Source organism: Urocampus carinirostris, chromosome 7, assembly GCF_059441175.1.
Source record: "Urocampus carinirostris isolate Australia breed hairy pipefish chromosome 7, RoL_Ucar_1.0, whole genome shotgun sequence".
NCBI lineage: Eukaryota > Metazoa > Chordata > Actinopteri > Syngnathiformes > Syngnathidae > Urocampus > Urocampus carinirostris.
This window is the reverse complement of record NC_142355.1, coordinates 4,045,402-4,070,088: the sequence shown is the minus strand read 5'-3', so window position 1 is coordinate 4,070,088 and position 24,687 is coordinate 4,045,402. Positions and strand designations below refer to the sequence as shown.

The 24,687-nt window shown below is 41.1% G+C and overlaps 1 protein-coding gene across 4 annotated transcripts in view; it reads left to right on the top strand.

Moving 5' to 3' along the window:
• Nucleotides 1-24,687, top strand: part of magi2b (membrane associated guanylate kinase, WW and PDZ domain containing 2b) — a 260,147-nt gene that overhangs the window by 219,854 nt on the left and 15,606 nt on the right. For 3 of the 4 annotated variants that reach the window (XM_088339562.1, XM_088339564.1, XM_088339563.1), the window contains exons 12-19: nt 3,954-3,985; nt 6,707-6,884; nt 9,136-9,227; nt 10,958-11,150; nt 12,967-13,188; nt 17,166-17,351; nt 18,288-18,591; nt 23,198-23,417. In XM_088339562.1, coding sequence (XP_088195688.1) covers nt 3,954-3,985; nt 6,707-6,884; nt 9,136-9,227; nt 10,958-11,150; nt 12,967-13,188; nt 17,166-17,351; nt 18,288-18,591; nt 23,198-23,417 — 1,427 coding nt within the window. Of the gene's footprint in view, nt 1-3,953; nt 3,986-6,706; nt 6,885-9,135; nt 9,252-10,957; nt 11,151-12,966; nt 13,189-17,165; nt 17,352-18,287; nt 18,592-23,197; nt 23,418-24,687 lie in introns of all 4 variants that reach the window. The other variant, XM_088339565.1, reaches the window with a different exon arrangement.

Below are 24,687 nucleotides of genomic sequence, written 5' to 3'. Positions count from 1 at the left end.
CGACATTTCGTTCTGTATACACGTGTACACGAATGACAATAAAGTAAATCTGAATCTGAAATCTGAATCTGAATCTGAATCCTTTGCTGTCTGGTAATCCTAAAGGGGGATACCACATGCGCGGTCCCTTCTCAAGGTTTCTTCATTTTCCTCATGTTGAGGTTTTTTAGTTTTTCCTTGCCCTCATGTTGGTTCCAGATCAGGGGATGGTGTCATAATAGTCTGAAATAATAGTCTGTGCAATAACCTGTGCAGCCCTTTGAGATTCTTTGTGATTAAGGGCTATACAAATAAAAATGACTTGACTTGACTTTTCATTGCATTTAAGCATATCCTGTTTTTTATCAAATATGGATTTGAAAATGGGGGAAGCACGGCGGCGCAGTGGTTAGCGCATGTGCGTCAAAGTTCATGTCTTGGGAACCTCCTGCGTGGGTTCAAATCCAGCTCCAGACTTCCTGTGCAGAGTTTGTATGTTCTCCCCGTGCTTGCGTGGGTTTCCTCCGGGCACTCCGGTTTCCTCCCACATTCCAAAAACATGCATTTCAGGTGGATTGGCCGGTCCAAATTGTCCCTAGTTATGAATGAGCGAGTGAGTTGTCAGTCCCTGTGTGTGCCCTGCGATTGGCTGGCAACCAGTTCAGGGTGTCCCCTGTCCACTGCCCGATGATTGCTGGGATGGGCTCCAGCACCCCCGCGACCCTACTGAGTATAAGCGGTGTAGCTGATGAGAGATGAGATGAAAATGACTTAATTTTTTAGGGTTTTTTGGGTTGATGACGCCCATGATTTCAATCATTTTGAATAGCGCTATGCTGTGGGATTCTCGGTTTGTGGGTATTAAGTTGCAGCCGTGTTGACATTAGAAAGCCTTTGTATGTAGCACATCTCCAGCATGTGCTCAGCGCATGTATTTCAGTCCCAGCATGAATCCTCGTTCGCTCGCCTCCTTTGATTTTGTCATGACGCACGGGAGCCGTGAAAATGAGAACTTGAGCACTCCCCATTTCCTACGCTCACATGTAGTACAGTATCCCGTTTTTTTTCTCCAGTCGGTTCGCTCGCAGCTCATGATGAAATGATGTTGAGAACAAATGCAACCGTGTTTCGCATTAGGGAGCCGCAAATAACTTTGAAACAGAGAAATGCAAAATTGAACTTGGCTCTCCGAGGCCTAATGCATTTTCTACACCACAGGTGTCAAACAGGCGGCCCGCGGGCCGGATCGGGCCCGCTAAGGGATTGAATCCGGCCCGCGAGACAACTCTCAGAGAAGCGCAAGAGAAAAACAAGCTGCAGGTTGAAATATGTCGACTTGATGTTGCCAAAGTGCCTCTCACAAAGACACTGTACTTGTATTAATTCTCTCTCTCTCTCTCTCTCTCTCTCTCTCTCTCTCTCTCTTTCTCTCTCATGCTCTCTCTCTCTCTCTCTCTCTTTCTCTCTCTTTTCCACCCCTTTTCTCCCACTCTCTGTCTTTGTCTCTTTCACTCTCCATGTCTCTCTTTTCCTCTTCCTTTGTTGCTCTTTGTCTCTTTCTCTCTTTGTGTCTTTTTAACTTATTTTGCTCTAATTTCCTTTTTTCCTTTTCTCTCTTTTCTCTTTCTCTCTTCTTACTCTTTGCGCTTTCTTTTCTCTTTTCTCTCTTTCTGTCTTTCTATTTCTCTTTGGATTTCTTTCTTCCTCTCCCTTTCTTTCCCCCTCTCTCAAGACTTCTCTTTTTATCTCTTTTGTTTCTCACGCTCTCTCCCTCTTTCTCTTTCTCTGTCCCGCCTTCTCTCCTTTTCCCTCACTCTTTCTCTTATTTCTTTATCTCTCTTTTTCTTTCTCTTTAATCTACTAGTCCGGCCCCTGACAGAATGTTTGTTCTATCGTGTGGCCCCCGGGTTAAAATGAGTTTGACACCCCTGCTCCAGGTAGAGCGCTCGTCTTGAGATCAAGAGATTGCAGGTTCGATTCCCGGCTCCTTTGTGTCAAATGTCAAAGTGTCCTTGGGCAAGACACTGAATCCCTAATGCCCTCAATAAGCAGGTAGGCGCCTTGCATGGCTGCATGGCCGCTATTGGTGTGTGAATGTGTGTGTGAATGGGTAAGTGTGAAGCACATTGTAAAGCGCTTTGAGAGGTCTTCATTGACTTGAAAAGCGCTATATAAAATGCAAACCATTTACCATTTACCAAAAGTAAACGTCTCGAAGGGAATCGGCTCCTGTCGTTCAATTCCGAGAGTCGGCTCATAGTGCCGTTTCGTTCGCTAGAGACACATCACTCGTTGCTTGGCATGTGTCTCTCTATTGGCTGGCTTTCAAGGCGGAATGTCAGGAGACGCAGTTCGTATTTATTTCTCTCTCTCTCTCTCTCTTTTTCACCCCTTTTCTCCCACTCTGTCTCTTTCACTCTCTGGCTCTCTTTTTCTCTTCCTTTGTTGCGCTTTGTCTCTTTCTCTCTCTATGTCTTTTAACCTCTTTTGCTCTAACTTCCTTTTTTCCTTTTCTCTCTTTTCTCTTTCTCTCTTCATACCCTTTGACCCACAACCCAACCTTAAATAGCAGCCACGCAATTAGCTGATCTGCTTCAGCTGGTGACCAGGGGGCGGGGCAGACCGGTCGCCACGGTGACCATGACACGTACACCTATATTAAAAGCGAAAGCAAAACGAAGCACGTCCGCACGCGATAACAGTTGGTCACGAAAAGAGTCATCTACACCCATACGCCGCTCAGCATTGCACCCTAGCGTACGCATTCACGCATTACCGGCGTTCCAACTCCGATTTTTTGACCGAATGATGCATGATGGGAAATCCCCAGGCGGCAGACGCATGCGCACAGTAGCATCAAACCGCTTGCTTTGTTTGCAACGAAAAAAACGATACCGAGATAGAGGCTACCGTGGCGAACTCGTTTGACTTGTTTGTTTTGCCGTTTCGTGAGAGTCGTTGTTTACGTAATTTGCGTTTTTCCGAACAGATTTTCTTGTACGTTGTACACGTCTTAAAATTTAAAATAAACGTACTTTGTACGGCAAAAACGTACAGGTTGACAGGTATGATACATGTATGAAAGAGAATCACAGTGAATGAGTGCTTAAACCCTGCTACTGGCCTCCCTGTGGGGAGTTTGCATGTTCTCCCCGTGTCTGCGTGGGTTTCCTCCAGGCATGTCAGGTTAATTTTCCGGTCCAAATTGTCCCTGGGCGTGAATGAGCGAGTGAGTTGTCTGTCTCTGTGTGCCCTGTGACTTTCTGGCAACCGGTTCAAGGTGTCCCCTACCGACTGCTCGAAGATAGCTGGGATAAGCTCCAGCACCCCCGCGACCCTACTGAGGATAAGCAGTGCAGATAATGGATGGATGGATGTTAGAGAATCACAGCTGATGGGTGGTTAGCGGGTCAGCCATGTAGGTCCGACGTCCATTTTTCAAATCCAGCTGTCCGACTGTTCTCTCTAAATGTTCATGCGTTACCAAGGTACTGCCAGGATACCGAGGTCTGCTTTTCTGATTTTGCAAGGAATATTTTCATTCACCGTATCAAGGCCAGAATGCTCCCAAACACTGAATGAAGCTTATATAGCAGTGTCATTTCTTTTTTCCCTTAAAAAAAACTCAAAATATACCGTGGCCATTAGTAGCTAAACCCCTGGTAACCAAAGTGAGTACACCCTTAAGTAAAGGTTCTTGGAGTTCAATATTTTGTTTCCCCACTTTGGTTTTGCAGAACCACTTTAATCCTCCTGGCCATGGATTTCGTCTAGAGAGACAGTATAGCACATGAGCAACTCCCAGCCGAGATTATAACGCTGTAAGATGCCTCTTTAGGGAAAACGTGCCTGACGAGAATGGTAGCCAATTGAGTTCATTGTAGAACATTTCGATGACCGATTTTTGTCGACAACTCCGACCAATCGTTGAAACCCTGATGATTTGCTAATGTTCCTGTTTTTTGTCTCCGTAGGTCACATCTCTCCCTGGAAGGCTTCCAAGCAGGTATGTCACATATCGATGTGTATCTTGTGTAGTCTTAAAACAAGCAAGTAGCACCAAAGCCACCTACTTGGATTTCCTGCCGAAGGAGGCGCCCCCTTGAATTTTTTCAACACTTGAGATATCCTGCCGCCACAGCTTCGGCAATCATCGCGCATTCATCGTGCTAACGTGAAATATGTAGCAGTGATGACCAATGTTCCCTCTAAGCTGCGTGTGTGCACAATTGCGCACTACTCAGAGCTTTTCCGTGCACAAGACAATCTTGCCAGCTCACAAAAATCAGGGCTCGAAATTGCTATTTAAGAAGCGAATTAAGTCAAAGTTACAGTGCATGAAGGTAAAAATACACGGGTTCCCCTGATGCTGTGTTCTAAATGCGGTATTTTGAAGGTCGAAGTAGAACGAAGTTGAGTAAAGTCAGTAGAGTTTTTCGAGAACCGGCTTCTTCGGCTCGGCTCACTAAAGAGAACCAGCTCTTTCGGGTCCCAAACGGCTCTTCAGGTTGTTTTTGCTTCTTTCATCCCTATATGACCAAATAATATGTAAAATGATGCACAAAATGACTTAAAAGAAGGGGGGAATAAAACAAAAAAGAAAAAAATACCAAAATGAAAAAGTAGTGAAAAGCTGAGAAAAAAAGAAACAAACAGAAGAGAAAAAAAGAAAAGAAACAAAGGAAAAAAAAGGAAAAAGAGAAAAAAATGAAAAAAGTTACAGCTAGGAAAAAATAAACACAATGAGATCTTTTTAAAGGAATTAAAAAAATAGAAAAAAAACAGGGAAAAAGAAGAAAAAGTTTGTGTTGCATTCAAATCATTTCCAATTATCCCAAGTTAATCTTGTTGCCAACATTGTACTTCCACGAAAAAATGTAAATAAATACCGTTTTGTATCGTGCAACCGGCTCAATAAGCCCCCAAAAATGTTAGTATTATGCAAAAGATACCAGGAATAAAAGAAATGGAAATCTTGTAAAAGAATTGTAAAAACAAATGACGTTTGTAGGCCGTACAACCTTTGCAATAGTACATTCGTCAATTCATTCAAAAGAGAAAAATATATTTGCATTGCCGGAAACTCAGCAAAATGTAACTTGATGTCAAGTTTTGGCCATGTTTGCTAATGACTTAGTTGCCACACTTGGGATTGCCGTTGCTCACTGTTGTTTCAAGCGTTGCTCACCGACTTTGTGTGAACGCTCAGACCCCTGGAAAATTACAGGGAACATCGGTGATGAATATCCCTTCGGTGGATATCGATTCGATTCATTATCGTATATCCACCGGGCCAAGCATCTGTTTGTCTCGGTACTGTAAGTGAGTGAAAGTCGGTAAATATATAGCAAACACTTAAAGGGCGACATGATTCTTTGAGTGGCAATCGTCCATCATTCAGTTGAGCTGTCCGGACTTGACTTCTTTTCACTTCCCGGCTTCTAACTTGACATGTTCTTGACTCGCCAATTGCAAGAACCTCCTTAATCATCTGTAAAGTTGTTTTTTTCTTCTCCTCTTGACGTCTTGAATGACACTCCATCTGTTTAATCAAAGGAATTCGCTCAAAATGGCTGCTTCGACTCTTGGTTCTGTTTCTTGAATGGATTGTTGAGATGGTTTTAACTGATATCTCGATTTCAACTGGGCACATGGTATTTTTTTTTTAAAAGTGTTTATTTATGTAGTTTAACATGTTATATTGTGTTTTGTTATATCTTATGTATTGTTAATGAACATTTTGTTGTGAGACACTGAGTTGCTCGACATGAATGAGGTTTATCATAAAAAAAGTTCAAAAATGAAGTCGCTTGGACGTTCACTGTCGAAGGAAAAAATACATCCAAAGATAATTAAGTAGAATAATACATTTTTTTATTTTCTGATTGTCGTTGTATACCGGATGGTACCCATCATTGACAAATTTGTGTTTTTTCGTACAGATTTTCTCGTACGTCGTACACGTCTTAAAATGCATAATAAACGTACTTTGTACGGCAAAAACTTACAGGTTGACAGGTATGGAATCGCTTTGTCTTGACAGATAGATCATCACACAAATACGGTAAAACCGACTGTATAATGCACACCCAAACTTTGAGATCATTCTTAGGTTAAAAAGAATGCACATTTTGCACGAATAAATACTGAAAAGACATCTATTTTAGAGAGAATTGCTGAATAGATGCATTAAATATTAAGAATAATGTTCATCAATTTTTTTGTTGGTGATAGGAATGAGTGGAGAGGTGTTGTGAAAGGATAGTGGGATGTTTGGGCGCGTTCTAAGGGATGGGCAGGGCAACTGTATGATGCGGCAGGGGTAAACCAGTGAAAGCTGTCGGGCCCTGCTGTTGAACAAAAGAGTGTGTTGTGTCACCCTGACCCGAGTGACATGGCCGCTTTCTGGTGTCCCGTTTCATTTGGAAGGACAAAAGCATGACCAACTTAGTTGCCGAGGTGCCTAACTTTTTTGGGTGATTGGGCAATTGGGTTGGCCATGGTCCAAAAATTTTTTGTGTGTTTTTTTTGGCTATTTTTTCCCTTTTATTTTCTTTGTTATTTATGTGTTTGTCTTGCTGTCAGTCACCCATCTTGAGGGATATGACCAAGGTAGATATAGAGATAGATAGATGTCTAGATAGATAGATGTCTAGATAGATAGATAGATAGATAGATGGATCAAATGCTTTACCAATAGAATTTCAGACTGTTATTTTCTTTGCAGTTACCTGATCAGTGGGACCCGCACGGAAGCCCCCAGGCCAACCTGCCCCCAGGAATGCCCTTCCCCAACCAGCCCCAACTCCGCACATCTGTGCCTGACTCCACTGAAGGTTTCGATCTGAACAAGCCGGATCCCTACGACCTTTACGAAAAGTCCCGTGCTATCTACGAAAGTCGACGTGAGTTCCTTGGTATCACCAGCCAAACCTAGCAAACACAGTTGAAGTTTAATGATTGGAGAAACTCATTGATCCAGGTGTGCAGGGTTGTGTAGGGTTACTTTAACTGGATTATTTTCAATGACTTTTGGATGACTCCAATACCAAATATGCTAATAAAAGACAAAAGAAACTAAATATGAAGAAACTGATGACTCACAACACGTGGTAAGCTTTCTCTCCTGGTTTTGATCTCTTTGATCTCCGGCAAAACGAACATAAAATGCGACAGAAACAAAATGAAAATAAACCCAAACAGCTTGTTGACATCATTTTTGCCGTTCCATGTATTCCGTTACTCCCTAAGCCTGCACAAAATGTAGTCATTTTATTCCTATTTAGTATCTTTTGTCTTTTATTAGCATATTTGGTATTGGAGTCATCCAAAAGTAATTGAAAGTAATCCAGTTCAAGTAACCCTACCCAACCCTGCAGGTGTGCCAGACCTTAATAACTACAGAGACAATGGTTTGGACACTTTTGGATTCATCTGTCTCCTCTATGTCTGTCCCTTTCTATTTTGTTCTGTCTCTCTCTGTGTGTCCCTCTGTCTGGCCATCTCTGTCTTTCACTCTGTGTGTCTGTCTCTCTCTCTTTCTGTCAATTTGTCAAGTCAAGTCATTTTTATTTGTATAGCCCTTAATCACAAAGAGTCTCAAAGGGCTGCACAAGTTATTCCACAGACTATTATTTCAGGCAATTATTACACCATCCCCTGATCTGGAACCAACATGAGGGCAAGGAAAAACTCAAAAACCTCAACATGAGGAAAATCAAGAAACCTTGAGAAGGGACCGCACATGTGGTATCTCCCTTTCAGGATTACTAGGCAAAGGATGTCGCAATTACAAATAATACAGAGATATTGTCCACAAAAAGTATAGGTTATTCATATACTTTAGAGTAGAAGTGTTTTAGACTGGAGCGGCCAGCCATGTACACTGACTTTCAAATACAGTGGAACCTCGGTTCCCGACCATAATCCGTTCCAGAACCCTGTTCGAAAACGGATTTGTTTGATCACGAAATCATTTTTCCCATTAAAAATAATGTAAATCGTTTTAATCCGTTCCAACACCCTGAATGTTTACCTTGAATCTTTAACGTAAACATAAAGCTAACCCAGGCTAATTGTACGTTCGCGTTATCGGAATCTTTCGTACAAAAGATTATGCTAACATGAACGTGTAAAAAAAAAAAAAAAAAATCAGGTCGTTTGCAAGTGATTTAGCACCTGGGTCTCCACAACAAGTGGTGAGCGGTTCATTGGAAAGGGGGCTCCGTTCCAACACCCTCAATATTGGGCTCCGTTCCAACATCCTGAATGTTTAACGTAAACTTAAAGCTAACCCAGGCTAATCGTACATTCGCGTTATCGTAGTCTTATGAATAGGATTTCTTACCTTTGTGGTGGTCAGCAGAAAGCGCTCGCACACCTCCTTCATATTTTGCTATTATTTCTTTCTTAAATACAATAGTTGTACGCACTACTTTTCTTTTTTCACCTGTAGCAACTTTGCTGCTTGCACTGACTTTCTTCGGAGGCACAATAAGGGGCTAAAACACCTGTACGCCGCTCAGCATGGCACCCTAGCGTACGCACTCACACATTACCGGCGTTCGAACTCCGATTTTTTGACCGAACAGCGAAGCAAGAATTTCTCGAAATTTTTGGTCGGACACCGATTTGTTCGAACTGAGAGGCGTTCGAAAACCGAGCTTCCACTGTACCGTGTTTAAAACACACCTCAGACGGAACTTGTGTTTTGTCAGCTTATCTTTCCTGCAGGGACACTAATTGTGGCTGCTCTTACGAGTGAATTTTTCTTAATTTTAAGCCCTGCCTAACTAAGTAGCTCGGAGGTACCATTCATATTTCTATAGCGCTTTTCAAGTCAATGACTTCTTAAAGCGCTTTACAATGTGCTCCACATTTCTCAATAGCGTCCTTGCAGCCATGTAAGGCGCTAACCTGCTTATTGGGGTATTAGGGGTTCAGTGTCTTACCCAAGGACACTTCGACATGTAACACGGACGAGCCGGGATTCGAACTGGGATCCCTTGATCCCAAGACGAGCGCTCTACCGCCTGAGCTACTGCCGCCCCTTTTAAATGTTACATTGTTTTGTACAAATGTTCATGTCCTTCAGTTCTTGAATGACTAAGCTAGTAAAATCCGCTATCAATGCTAACCATGGCATCTTTGACCCAGGTCCAGAATATGAAGAAGTGGAGGTGCACCTGCTGAGGGAGAAGACGGGCTTCGGGTTTCGCATCCTGGGGGGAGACGAGGCCGTGCAGGCTGTGAGTCCGGACGCCCGTGACAAGGCTCGTATGGGACGGGCGAAACCTCACGCTTGCTTAACCTTCATTCACGTCCATCTAACACCTGCCTGACCTTCGCACTTTCCTCGATGGAAAATTTTGCACTTGATCAAAGTTCAGACCGGAATAACAATACTTGATGAGGAAGTGTAACGACCCTCAATCATGCGCGACACAAGGGTTCACAGTCACTCTGTCAGTGTTCTGGTTTTCCCGCGTCCTTGCGTCCCAGACGCATCATTTTTGCTAGGGACGCATCGTCTCAAATCAACGTGCGTCCCCGGGACGCAACTTTTTTGACACTAAATTGTCATTATTACCCGATTACTTTTTTTTTTACTGCACTCCAAACTTTTCGTCAGGCATTTTCGTTTTGGTCTAACTGATTTGTATTACCAATTAACTGTGATGATTAACACTGAATGAAAATATAGATTAATATATCAGCAATGTTATTATGCATAATTTACAATATTGTGAACTGAAAAATCTGAAGTCATAACTGCTTTGTATTACCAATTAAGTGTGAGGATTAAAACTGAATGGAAATATAGATTATGTTTCAGCAATATTATTATGCATAATTTACAATATTGTGAACTGAAAAATCTGAAGTGATAACTGCTTTGTATTACCAATTAACTGTGATGATTAAAACTGAATGAAAATATGGATTAATATTTTCAGCAATATTATTATGTATAATGTACAATATTGTGAACTGAGAAATCTGAAGTGATAACTGCTTTGTATTACCAATTAACTGATGATTAAAACTGTATGAAAATATAGAATAATATAAATATTTCAGCAATATTATTTTGAATAATGTACAATATTGTGAACTGAAAAATCTGAAGTGATAACTGCTTTGTATTACCAATTAGCTGTGATGATTAAAACTGAATGAAAATATAGATTAATATAATTATTTCAGCAATATTGTTTTGTATAATGTACAATATTGTTGTGAACTGAAAAATCTGAAGTGATAACTGCTTTGTATTACCAATTAACTGTGATGATTAAAACTGTATGAAAATATAGAATAATATAAATATTTCAGCAATATTATTTTGAAAAATGTACAATATTGTGAACTGAAAAATCTGAAGTGATAACTGCTATGTATTACCAAATAACTGTGATGATTAAAACTGCATGAAAAATATAGATTAATATAATTATTTCAGCAATATTATTATGCATAATTTACAATATTGTGAATTGAAAAATCTGAAGTAATAACTGATTTGTATTAGCAATTAACTGTGATGATTAAAACTGAATGAAAATATAGATTAATATTTCAGCAATATTTTTATGTATAATGTACAATATTGTGAACTGAAAAATCTGAAGTGATAACTGCTTTGTATTACCAATTAACTGTGATGATTAAAACTGCATGAATATATAGATTTATATTATATATTTGTCGCCGATTTACAATTTCAACCTCGAGAAGACTACATTTTGGGGAGCCATAGATCTCTGTTGGGACCCATTGATTTTTGAGCATGCGGGTCCCCGGGACCCATCACTTTTCACTGCTAAAATGAACCCTGCATATATATCGTCTACTTTAGTGAAGTTTCCTCCTGTCATTAACATTCATGAAATGCCTCCCATACTAAACAAGGCCTTGCTAAAATGTGGCGGTTCCGCCGGGGCCCTTCATCTCTAACTTTGCCTTCACCTCCCAACAGATCGTGATCGGCGCCATTATCGAAAACACCCCCGCCGAGCGGGACGGCCGACTTCGGCCGGGGGACGAGCTCATTTCGGTGGATAAAAACGTGGTCGCCGGCAAGCCGCACAAGTACGTCATCGACTTGATGCATGCCGCCGCTCGAAATGGCCAAGTCAGCTTGACCGTGAGAAGGAGGCTGCTCATGCCCGGTAAGGCGGGAACGGGGCTTGAAACCGGAGAGCATTTTTTTAGAGCTGTGTGTGTCTGTTTATCAGGGTTGGGTAGGGTTACTTTAACTGGATTACTTTCAATTACTTATGGATGACTCCAATAACAAATACGCTAATAAAAGACAAAAGAAACAAAATATGAATAAAATGATGACTCCCAACACATGGTAAGCTTTCTCTCCTGGCTTTGATCTCTTTGATCTCCGGCAAAACGAACATAAAATGCAGGGTTGGGTAGGGTTACCTTAACTTGATTACTTTCAATTACTTTGGGATTACTCCAATACCAAATATGCTAATAAAAGACAAAAGAAACTAAATATGAATAAAATGATGACTCACAACACGCGGTAAGCTTTCTCTGCTGGCTTTGATCTCCGGCAAAACTAACATAAAATGCAGGGTTGGGTAGGGTTACTTTAACTGGATTACTTTCACTTACTTTTCGGATTACTCCAATACCAAATATGCTAATAAAAGACAAAAGAAACAAAATATGAATAAAATAATGACTCACAACACGTGGTAAGCTTTCTCTCCTGGCTTTGATCTCTTTGATCTCCGGCAAAACTAACATAAAATGCAGGGTTGTGTAGGTAGGGTTACTTTAACTTGATTACTTTCACTTACTTTTGGGATTACTCCAATACCAAATATGCTAATAAAAGACAAAAGAAACGAAATATGAATAAAATAACGACTCACAACACGTGGTAAGCATTCTCTCCTGGCTTTGATCTCTTTGATCTCCGGAAAAACGAACATAAAATGCCACAGAAACAAAATGAAAATAAATGCAAACAGCTTGCCAACATCATTTTTGCCGTTCCATGTATTCCGTTACTCCTCAAGCCTGCACAAAATTTAGTCATTTTATTCATATTTCGTTTCTTTTGTCTTTTATTAGCATATTTGGTATTGGAGTAATCCAAAAGTAATTGAAAGTAATCAAGTTAAAGTAACCCTACCCAACCCTGCATTTTATGTTCCAATTTTCATTTGGAAATTATTTGAATGCAACACAAACTTTTTTTTCTTTTTCCCTGTTTTTTTGTATATTTTTGTAATTCCTTTAAAAAAATCTCATTGTGTTTATTTTTTCCTAGCTTTTACTTTTTTCTTTTTGTTCCCTATTTGTTTTTTTTCCTTTGTTGCTTTCTTTTCTTTTTTTCTGGCTTTTTTCTGAAATGTTCCTTCTTTTTTCTCTTCTTTTGTTTCTTTTTTCTCAGCGTTTCACAACTTTTCCATTTTGGTATTTTTTTCTTTTTTGTTCTATTACCCTTCCTTTAAGTCTTTTTGTGCACAATTTTACATAATATTTGGTCGTGTTGGGATTAAAGAAGCAAAAACAACCTGAAGAGCCGTTTAGGACTCGAAAGAGCCAGTTCTTTTTGGTGAGCCGAGCCGAAGAAGCCGGTTCTCGAAAAACTCTACCGATTTTACTCAACTTCATTCTACTTCGACCTTGACTTCAAAATACCGCATTCAGAACACAATGTTAGGGGAACCCTTGTATTTCTACCTTCATGCACTGTAACTTTGACTTAATTCGCTTTTTAATTAGCAATTTCGAGCCCTGATTTTTGTGAGCTGGCTAGATTTTCTTGTGCCGGAAAAGCTCTGGAATTTGCACACACGCAGCTTAGAGGGAACATTGGTCGCTATTCTGTGGATTTTCACTTTTCGTGGGGGGTTCTGGTCCCCATTAACCAAGGGATAACTGTATTATTTTCTATATTTCAAATTGGTATTATTAACATTTTTGTCTATATTATTTACTTACTTTCCCTTAAAGGCGAAGGGTGCCCTGTAAACGGCCGCAGCCCCAGCCTGATGTCCACCCACCACGGCTCGCCCGGCGCCGACGCGGGCATGCCGGGCCCCGCCACGCTCACCGTGGCCCCTGAGAGCTCGGCCCTGCACACCAGCGATGTTCTCATTCACCGCAAGGAGAACGAAGGCTTCGGTTTTGTTATCATAAGCTCCCTCAACCGGCCTGAGAATGCTGGCGTCATCAGTAAGTCGGTCCACTCGACTCGGAGACTTTTTCTTACTCTGTGTGTTCAAATCAACATCTGGGTCTCGGGACAAGAAGGGTAAGAGGAAAGCACTAGAGCAGGGATGTCAAACTCAATTGCACAAGGGGCCAAAATTCAAAATACACATTTATTGAACACACTTAATCTGAATGTTTTGGAACATAAATATGAATAAAAATCGACAAGAATATTACATTTAAACCTTAAATCACTTATAGAGTATTTATTATTTTGCTGTAAATAAAAAAATCTTGTTAAATTATACAACTTAGAACTTAACTTAAACAACTTCAAATTCCTTTGCTCCTATGTCAATGTATAGATTAAAAAAAACTTAAATATCCCAAAAGATTCTGCTCTCCTTAATATATCTCCTGTCAAAAGTAGAAATATGAAAATGCTACACAAATTATTTTGTAAAAACGTCACAACATTCTGAGAACAGGGAGCCTGATGTGCTTACCTTTGGCGCAGACGGAGTAGGGTGAGAGATGGGAGGGAGTGCTTGCACTTTTTGCATAGCTCCGCCCATCCCTCCCACTCACCCAATCAAATAACTTTAAGTTCTCTTCCGGTATTTTGGCGTTTTTACAGTTTGTTCTGTGGATTCATCATAAGGTATCTGAACACTGAACACAGATTATATAGTGAGCTTTTATATAAAGGATTCTTTAGCGTTGTACAGCCAAAACGAGTTTTTTTTGTGTGACTGTGAATCGTAGTGAAAACGTGCCCTATATATCCTGAAAAGTACTGTTTCATAAATAAGATTTGGTTTGGCCTTGCGTGTATCTGAATAGGATCAGTAGCTCAAGTTTTGAACGAGATGGAGAAAATTTGCATTTTATTAATTTTTTCTCTGAGCCACAGGTACTCATAGAAAGAGCCATATATGGCTCGCGAGCCATAGGTTCCCGACCTCTTGTATATAGTATAGTATACGTCATATATGAAGGAATAGGTACTGTGACTAAAAACGTCAGATGGGCGTTGTTCATATTGACGGGCCATTAATAACAATAATGTAAAATGGTCTTTCGGGCCGGACGTGGCCCGCGGGCCGGGAGTTTGACACATGTGCACTAGAGTGAGCAGTTTGATGGTTTTATTACAATAAAATAAATAAGACCAAATATTCTGCGCTTGTAAGTACAGAAAAAGGTCGTAATGGATTCACAGATGCGCTCTCTAAAAAGACTAACAATCATTTTTAGACCATAGGGGAAAACACAGAAGTTAGTGGAAAATTCCCAAGGCACCAGCTTCACAACTGTCCTTTGTTCAGACTGAATCCTGCAGGTGGTTTGATAAGACTTAAGGCCGCCCTCCCAACAGTACACCAGAACAACACTTAGAACAAAGTAGACTACACAATGACTAGATAAATGGATATATTGTAGCCACGAGTGAATAAAACATGAAATAAGTATGTCCATTCGATTATACGGATAATCAAGTCAAGTCAAGTCATTTTTATTTGTATAGCCCTTAATCACAAAGAGTCTCAAAGGGCTGCACAGGTTATTACACAGACTATTTTTCAGACTATTATTACACCATCCCCTGATCTGGAACCAACATGAGGGCAAGGAAAAACTCAAAAACCCCAACATGAGGAAAATGAAGAAACCTTGAGAAGGGACAGTGTATTTGCCACTAAATGATTACCTTGATTATTGATTTGATGATTTTAAAGAATGAAAACAATATAACGGGTCGTTTTTACATTTTATAACCTTGAATCAAATCACTGAAGCGTTTGCAGTTTGCAGCAACTACCAATAACAGCACAAGCCACATCTATGTTACATTCTGGCACTATTCGCATACCTGTCAACTTCCACAGCTCCATGCCCTTACAAACTGTCGTATTTTCCCTTACAAAATACAATTATTATTTTTTTCAAACGTGTTTATTTATGTAGTTTAACATGTTATATTGTACATGTGTTTCCTTATATCATATATATTGTTCATGAACATTTTCTTGTGAGACACTGAGTTGCTCGACATGAATGAGGTTTATTATAAAAAAAAAAGTTCAAAAGTTAAGTAGCTTGGACGTTCACTGTAGAAGGAAAAAATACATGCAAATTTGATTAAGTACAATAATACGTTTTCTCATTCAAATTATGAATTCATTTTCTGGGTTATATTATTGTTAGTAATATACTGATTAAAAGGGATCACCACAAACCTGTCTTTTTTCATTTTCTCCTTTTACACTTCCTTTTCTTCTTAACTTCTTTATACAACATAATAATTCGTAATATAATGCATCAAAGCAAGTGAGCCGTTTTAGAGCCGGCTCTCTTGAATGAGTTGAGCCGAAAAAGCCGGTTTTCTAAAAAGAGACTGACTTCCTTTCACTACATCAAACTGCTCGCTTCGTTTGCAACGAAAAAAACAATACTGGGATAGAGGCTACCGCGGCGAACTCGTTTGACTTGATTGATTTGCCGTTTCATCATAGTATACCGGATGGTACCCATAATTGATAAATTTGCGTTTTTCCGAACAGATTTTCTTGTACGTCGTACACGTCTTAAAATGCATAATAAACGTACTTTGTACGGCAAAAACGCACAGGTTGACAGGTATGTAACTGAAGAAGTCGCACAATTATGCAGTGACACATTTTAAAATTCCAACAATCCCTCTCTTAGGCTCTAAGAGAGCCTAAAACATTATAAAGAAGAACATTCTTACTCCTTCTCTTTGACTTTTCAAAACAGTCCAACACAACGGAAGAAAAAATTGTAACTCTTCCACAAAATACGCTAAAATCAAAGCAAAGTCTCTACCACCACAGGACGACTTACCTACCTGCATTTTTTTTATTGATTTGGTATTTCTGGTCCTCTTCAATGTTCCCTGTAATTTTCCAGGGGTCTGAGCGTTCACACAAAGTCGGTGAGCAACGCTTGAAACAACAGTGAGCAACAGCAATCCCAAGTGTGGCAACTAAATCATTTTCAAACATGTCCAAAACTTGACATCACGTTACATTTTGCTGAGTTTCCCGCAATGCAAAATTATTTTTCTCTTTTGAATGAATTGACTCATGTATTATTGCAAAGGTTGTACGGCCTATTTGTTTTTACAACAATTCTTTCACAAAATTTATATTTCTTTTTTTTTCCTGGTATCTTTTGTCGCATACTACTAACATTTTTGGGGGCTTATTTAGTCGGTTGCACGATACACAACTGTATTTAATCACATTTTTTAGTGGAAGTACAATGTTGAGAACAAGATTGACTTGGTATAATTGGAAATTATTTGAATGCAACACAAACCTATTCTTCTTTTCCCTGTTTTTTTCTACTTTTTTTTTTTAAATCTTTATAAAAAAATCTCATTGTTTATTTTTTCATAGCTGTTTTTTCTATTTGTTCTCTATTTACTTTTTTCCTTTGTTTCTTTCTTTTCTGGCTTTTTTTCTAAATTTTTCTTTCTTTTTTCCTCTTCCTTTGGTTCTTTTTTTCCTCAGCTTTTCACTCCTTTTTCATTTTGGTATTTTTTTTCTTTTTTTTTCTATTCCCCCCTTCCTTTAAGTCATTTTGTGCATAATTTTACATAATATTTGGTCATGTTGGGATTAAAGAAACAAAAACAACCTGAAGAGCCGTTTAGGACCCGAAAGAGCCGGTTCTTTTTAGTGAGCCGAGCTGAAGAAGCCGGTTCTCGAAAAACTACTGGCTTTACTCAACTTCGTTCTACTTCAACATTGACTTCCAAATATCGCTTTTAGAACACAGCGTCAGGGGAACCCGTGTATTTTTACCTTCATGCACCGTCACTTAGACTTAATTCGCTTCTTATTAGCAATTTCGAGCCCTGATTTTTGTGAGCTGCCTAGATTTTCTTGTGCGCTGAGAATAGGCGGGCAGTGCGCGATTGCATTGGTCCTCTTCACCTGTCATCTGAATGCACGGGCGTCATGTTCCCCCAGCTGTGCCCCACAAAATCGGCCGTATCATAGAGGGCAGCCCTGCCGACCGATGCGGCAAACTCAAAGTGGGCGACCGGATCTTGGCGGTGAACGGGCAGTCCATCATCAGCATGCCGCATGCCGACATCGTCAAACTCATCAAAGACGCCGGCCTCGCCGTCACGCTGCACATCATACCAGAGGAAGGCGAGTATACAGCTTCTGTTCGATGCTCGATCATTATTTTCTATTTGTTTGATGTAGTCTTTGTATTTTAAACCAGTGGTCGGCAACCACAGGTCAGGGGGCCAATACCGGCCCGCTCATAAAGAAAAATCAATTTCATAATTATCACCTGCGTGAGAAACCAGTGTGGTGATATTGTTTATGTCTGGATTATATATCTCATCTTATCTCATTAGCTGCACCGCTTATCCTCAGTAGGGTCGCGGGGGTGCTGGAGTCGATCCCAGCAATCATCAGGCAGTGGGCAGGGGACACCCTGAACCGGTTGCCAGCCAATCGCAGGGCACACAGGGACAGACAACTCGCTCGCTCATTCACACCTAGGGACAATTTGGACCGGCCAATCCACCTGAATGAAATGCATGTCTTTGGAATGTGGGAGGTAACCAGAGTGCCTGGAGGAAACCCACGCAAGCACGGGGATGACATACAAACTCCGCACAGAAAGTCCGGTAGCTGGATTTGAACCCACACAGGAGGTTCCCTTAGAACTGTGCCGTACACGGGCTAACCACTGCCCCGCCGTGCTGCCCGGCGGTTAGCGCGTGTGCGGCACAGTTCTGAAGTCATGGGTTCAAATCCAGCTACCAGTCTTCCTGTGCGGAGTTTGCATGTTCTCCCCGGGCACTTTTCTCCCACATTCCAAAAACATGCATGTCAGGTGAATTGGCCAATCCAAAATTGTCCCTAGGTGTGAATGAGCGAGTGAATTGTCTGTCCCTGTGTGCCCTGCAACTGTCTGGAAACCAGTTCAGGGTGTCCCCTGCCCACTGCCCGGAGATGGCTCAGATGGGCTCCAGCCCATTATTTTGTTCTTGACTCATTGTTTTTGTCCTGATTTCATTTTAATGTTCAAAATAAAGTTTTCATTCATTCAGTTCTTGCCTGCACTTACAGGAACCCAGTCCGGGCCCGGCTCGGAAAAGCAGAGCCCCATGGCCCAGAAACATGGCAGCCAGCCCATCCCGGCAGCGCTGACAAATCAAGGCGTCGCCCATCTGCCCGGCCAGGCTGCTTCTCAGCCGGGTCAAATGAGCCTTCAGACGGGCCAAGCGTCCATGCAGCCTGCCCAGACGCCTGCACAAACCGGCCAAATCCTCATTTGTCCTCCGGCATCGCACCCGGCACCCGCAGCCACGCAGCAGAGCCCAGTTAACCATCCTTCTGGGCACCCGCCTCAGCTCTACTTGCACGATGGAAGGTATGCTGCTTTGAAAACGGGTGAAGGATGGATGGACGGTAGGCAGTGTTGGGCACGTTACTGACAGTAAAAATGTACAGATAAGAGATACTTTTAAAAAGTACCGTATTTTCCGCACTATAAGGCGCACCTAAAAGTCTTAATTTTTTTCAAAAACTGACCATGCGCCTTATAATACAGTGCGCCTTATTTATGGATCAATATTAAGTCGCAAAGTCTTGCAACTAAGGCAAGCAGCCGCCAACTAGATTTTCCCCCGAACGCCAAGTAGTCCGCGGTGTGATGCTGGGATTTATTTACCGGCGTTTTATTGGCTAACCAATGTGTCAATCATCATTTGAATCGATCACTATTGGCTAAAGTTATTCGGAGGTCAAGGGGCGGATCCTTTTTCTCATTTACAGGCTGGCATTGGCTGAAGCGGCAAAACAAAGCCTGCAATTGGCCGAAAAAGATGAATGCGTATAGCACGTGGTTGACGGCATACAGAAAGCATTTTTTTACTATTCTGTATTTGTAAATATTTTATTCTCCTGGATTTACTAAACTCACGGATATAAGAGGACCATGGTAGCACATTATTATTGAACACAACGACTTCGGTGAGCTACTTCGGCTATATATTTTCCCTGTATCTTGTTTCAGACTGAACTCGATGTTTCTGTGATAAGCGGTGCAGAAAATGGATGGAATGGAGTGTCTATTTTTAAATTAAACTCAATTCCAAGTGTTTATTGTCATATGTACAGTAAAGTTGCGTGCGAAAATAGAAACTAAGGAATGGTTGGCATTTCTTGAATCCCAAGACTTTAACCTTCCGAATGATGGAACGATACATTTGAGTGACATCGTACGGACACCGCATCCGCACGTGTTCTCGACACGTATTTGCGTCTTTGGGAATGTTAAGGGGGTAATCAGTTGGACTGAACTATCTGACTGTTATGTCGACGTTCCCATTGTAGCGCCTTATAATCCAGTGCGTCTTATGTATGTCAAATAAAGGACCAAAAACTATTTTTTCGGGGCGCGCCCTATAACCCGGTGCGCCTTGTAGTGCGGAAAATACGGTAATTACGTTACCCCCAGATTACTGACACAAAAAAGTAGCTCGTTACTTTGAAAATTTCTAACTACAGTGGAACCTGGGTTCTCGACCATAATCCGTTCCAGAATCCTGTTCGAAAACCGATTTGTTCGATCACCGAAATTATTTTTCCCATTAAAAATAATGTAAATTGTTTTAATCCGTTCCAACACCCTGAATGTTTGCCTTGAATGTTTAACGTAAACATAAAGCTAACCCAGGCTAATCGTCGTTCGCGTTATCGTAATCTTCCGTACGAAAGATGACGCTAACATGAACGTGTAAAAGTTTTAAAAAAGGATAAAGAAAAGAATTATGAATAGGAGCTTCGGGGAGCTCTTCTGTCTGAGGGGTGCTCACACGTTCAAATCTCTTTGCTACGGATGACTCGGCTACAGGATGTTCTTTTCTCTTAAAATATCTATCCAATGACACTTGCTTCTGCCTTCTTTTTAGCACTTTTCGGAAGTGGTTCATGACAGTGTCGTTAAAGTCTTTGATGACTCTAGTGGCTGGAGCTTCATCGGGGGGGCGGAGTTCGACGAAATTCTGTAACTCGTCCCATTTGCTAAACATTTGTTTCATCTCGGACGTCCCCTAGTGTAATGGAGGTGCAATTGCACCTGAGAAAATTAAAAGGAGTACTGTAAATTCCGGACTATAGAGCGCACCTGATTATAAGCCGCACCCACCACATTTTGAGAGATTGTCGCTTTTGTACTTACACAAGCCGCACCTGTATATAAGCCGCATGCGCCCAAATTAAAATATGTAACGTAATCATAAAATTAACCCCAACCCAACTTTGAGTCCCGCCATTTTAACTGAACATGAAGTTCAAAGTTCAAAAACTACAGCCGGCAAAACAACGGAAAACGATACCGGTATTTAACATTGGTTGCAGACCTGCAGAGTCCGGGTCCCGTTAAAAGTAATCCAAGGAAAAAAAGTGTATATTTCCAAAGGTAAGGGTGGGAAAAATATATATCCACCTTTGTCTGCCGTGTCCACAAACACTCACCTTTACCGGTCCCCACTTCCTGTCATCCCCCGCGTTTGTTACGCCCCTTCTTTTTAATTGGTCAGTGCAAGACTTATCAGAATAAGTGTCCAAAATAAATACAAATAAATACATGACAAAAATATACAGTTGCAAATACATATTATACATGGTTACACATATTTACAAAGAAAGACGGTACACCGAGAGAGTTTTCAAAGCTTTAATAATAATATTATAACTTTCATCCCAAACCGTGCCTGTGAAGGGTAGCAAAACGCTACTAGAAACACCCTCGCAACACAGTGAACCTATCTGTTAAAAAAAACAATCCATTTTTGCAGAAACCATGATTTGACCGATAACGGATAATGGATAATTGATAAAGAATATAGAACAATAAACCTGAGAGGCGTTCGAAAACCCAGGTTTCACTGTACTGACTTCCATATCAAATAGCTTTTAAATAAAACAAATAAAAAAGTCATCCCCATTCTCTTTCAACTTTACCCACTGGCACTAAATAATTCACCTCTAAGTATCGTTTGTATAATGCACGAAGCTGAGAAATGTGCACGTGTGCGTTGAGGCTCATTCCGGCGTAGCACTTCTACCCAGCTGTGGTTTTCTCCCCATTTTAGTGAGAGCTTGATGAAAGTTTCAAAAGCTTTTCTTATTAGTTTAACCGCGGTGTACCCGTCCCACCAAAAATCCACATTCACGCTGGACTGGATGATGAGGTTTTTATTAGAGTTGCTGCAAATGAATGAGTCACAACACAACACGTGGTAAGCTTCTCTGCTGGCTTTGATCTCGTTGGCAGCAGGCTGTTAGACTGCCCAAAACATATCAAAGATATTTCTTTTCAGTTTACATAAAATACATTTTAGAATATCAACCATCACAATACATGTTTACATCCATTTACATCCAAGATACTTTTAACAAGAGATCGTATAGTGTTTTGTTTTTAAGTTTACAATGAATTCAACATATTTTTCTTTAAACTGAATTTTAACCAACATCATCCTTTTTATATATATGAGAAAATAGAAATAATAACAATAATGAGTATAAAAACGGGTACAATTTACCTGCAAATGAATGAGTCACAACACGTGGTAAGCTTCTCTGCTGGCTTTGATCTCTATAAGGGGAATTAGCCTTTTAGCACAACATGCAACGTCCAGCAAAACTAACATAAAAGGCGACAGAAACAAAACGAAAATAAATCCAAACAGCTTGACAACATCAATCACATTCCTGTGCATGTTGCGAGATTTGTCAGCTGTGGTTTTAATGTTTAAAATAAACTTTTTGCGGACGTTCGGCTCAAAACAGCAAGTTGTCAGTTGCATTCCAATATGTAAGCACAAAAATGCCGAAATGAAATGAATAAAATGAAATGATCTGCATTTATATAGCGCTTTTCAAGTCAAGACTTCCCAAAGCGCTTTACAGTGTGCTTCACATTTCCCGATAGCGGCCGTGCAGCCATGTAAGGCGCAGGGTTGGGTAGGGTTACTTTAACTGGAATACTTTCAATTACTTTTGGATTACTCCAATACCAAATATGCGAATAAAACTAAATATAAATAAAATTACTAAATTTTGTGCAGGCTTGGGGAGTAACGGAACACATGGAACGGCAAAAATGATGTTGGCAAGCTGTTTGGATTTATTTTCATTTTGTTTCTGTCGCATTTTATGTTAGTTTTCCCGGAGAGCAAAGAGATCAAAGCCAGGAGAGAAAGCTTACCACGTGTTGTGAGTCATCATTTTATTCATATTTAGTTTCTTTTGTCTTTTATTAGCATGTTTGGTATTGGAGTCATCCAAAAGTAATCGAAAGTAATCCAGTTAAAGTAACCCTACCCAACCCTGGTTAGGCGCTAACCTGCTTATTGGGGGTATTAGGGGTTCAGTGTCTTACCCAAGGACACTTCGACATGTAACACGGGATTCGAACTGCTCTACCTCCTGAGCCACTGCCGCCTAAAAACAACCTTTTGAAATAAACATTTTTTGCTAAATAACAAGCAATTCAGCGCAGCACGGCGGCGCAGTGGTTAGCGTGTGTGCGGCACAGTTCTAAGGTCTTGGGAACCTCCTGTGTGGGTTCAAATCCAGCTACCGGACTTCCTGTGCGGAGTTTGTATGTTCTCCCCGTGCTTGCGTGGGTTTCCTCCGGGCACTCCGGTTTCCTCCCACATTCCAAAAACATGCATTTCAGGTGAATTGGCCGGTCCAAATTGTCTCTAGGTGTGAATGAGCGAGTTGTCTGTCCCTGTGTGCCCTGCGATTGGCTGGCTACCAGTTCAGGGTGTCCCCTTCCCACTGCCCGCTGATTGCTTGGATGGGCTCCAGCACCCCCGCGACCCTACTGAGGATAAGCGGTGCAGCTAATGAGATGAGACAAGCAATTCATGATTTTGAGTCATTCTGCCAAAACAGAGAGATCAATATTGCATCCAAAACACAACTCTCTCAGATGATCTTGCTTTTTCCCGTCCTCACAGGTCAGAGGTTAAAGCCAGACAGGATGTGAAACCTGACTTCCGCCATCCTCCATTCACTGATTACAGGCAACCCCCCGTAGACTACCGGCAACCGCCGGTGACCGATTACCGGCAGCCCCCGACGTTGGACTACCGACACCCGCCCGGCCTGTTGGACTTCCGACAGCACACGGCTGCTGCCCAGTTCCCGTTGGGGATCGCTGCAGAATTTCGAGCGCAGGTATCCTCAGCGTTTTGGCCGCCGTGGATAGAAAAAGGCTGCACACTCAAAGGAAAACTACCGTAAATTCCGGACTATAGAGCGCACCTGATTATAAAGCGCACCCACCACATTTCGGGAGGAAAACTGATTTTGTACATACACAACCTGTATATTAGCCGCATGCGCCCACATTGAAAAAACACAAACATAAAATTAACCCATACCCGACACAGTCCAAAAATCACAGCCGGCAAAATGAAGGAAAATGATACCGGTAGTTAAGATTTGATGCAGACCTGCAGAGTCCGGGTGCCCGTTGAAAGTAATCCAAGGAAAAAAGTGTATATTTCCAAAGGTAAGGGTGGGAAAAATATGTATCCACTATTGTCGGCCGCGTCCACAAACACGTCTCACCTTTACTCCACTTCCCGTCAGCCCGCGTTTGCCCCGCCCCTTCTTTCTCATTTGCTCGTGCAAAACATATCAGAACAAGTTTCTAAAATAAATACATTACAAAATTATACAGTTGCAAATACATATTATACATGGTTACACATATTTACAAAGAAAGATGGTACACCGAGAGAGTTTTCAAAGCTTTAATCATAACATTATAACTTTCATCCCAAACCGTGCCTGTGAAGGGTAGCAAAACGCTACTAGCAACACGCTCGCAACATTGTAAACGGGTCTGTTAAAAAAACATTCCGTACATGTAGAAACCACAGTAAATCGTCCTCATCGTACTCCTTATAACTGATGTCATCGAAGTCGTCTTCCTTCAGTATGGGAAAGAGACTATGTCATATAGACGTCGTCCCAAGCTCCCTTAATCAAAAACACGCCAGCAACACGCTTGCAAAGTAAAGTTTACGTGCAGTAGCTCTGTTATCTTCTTTATCAGACTGCTCGATTGCGTTCAGCTTGAATGTTGCGTCATGTGCCTTTCTTTTTGCAATTTGCATGATGAGGATATGTCGACGCTAATTTAATTTGTGCACAAGCCAAGAAGTTGCAGTCTTCCTCGGCGCATATATTCCAGCGGTCTAAATCTTACCTTTTGTACTCGAGCGCCGCTGGCGGCCGTTAGAAAAGTGACATAAATTGGCCGCATCACTGAATAAGCCGCACGGTTGAACGTTTGGGGGAAAAGTAGCGGTTTATAGTCCGGAATTTACGGTAGTTTCATTTTAGGGCTTTGCAAAAGTATTGCCTATTCCCCCCCTCCCCTACAATAACTTTTTAACATATTGCCATACTTTAAGTTTGAAATTTGAAAACTCAAAAT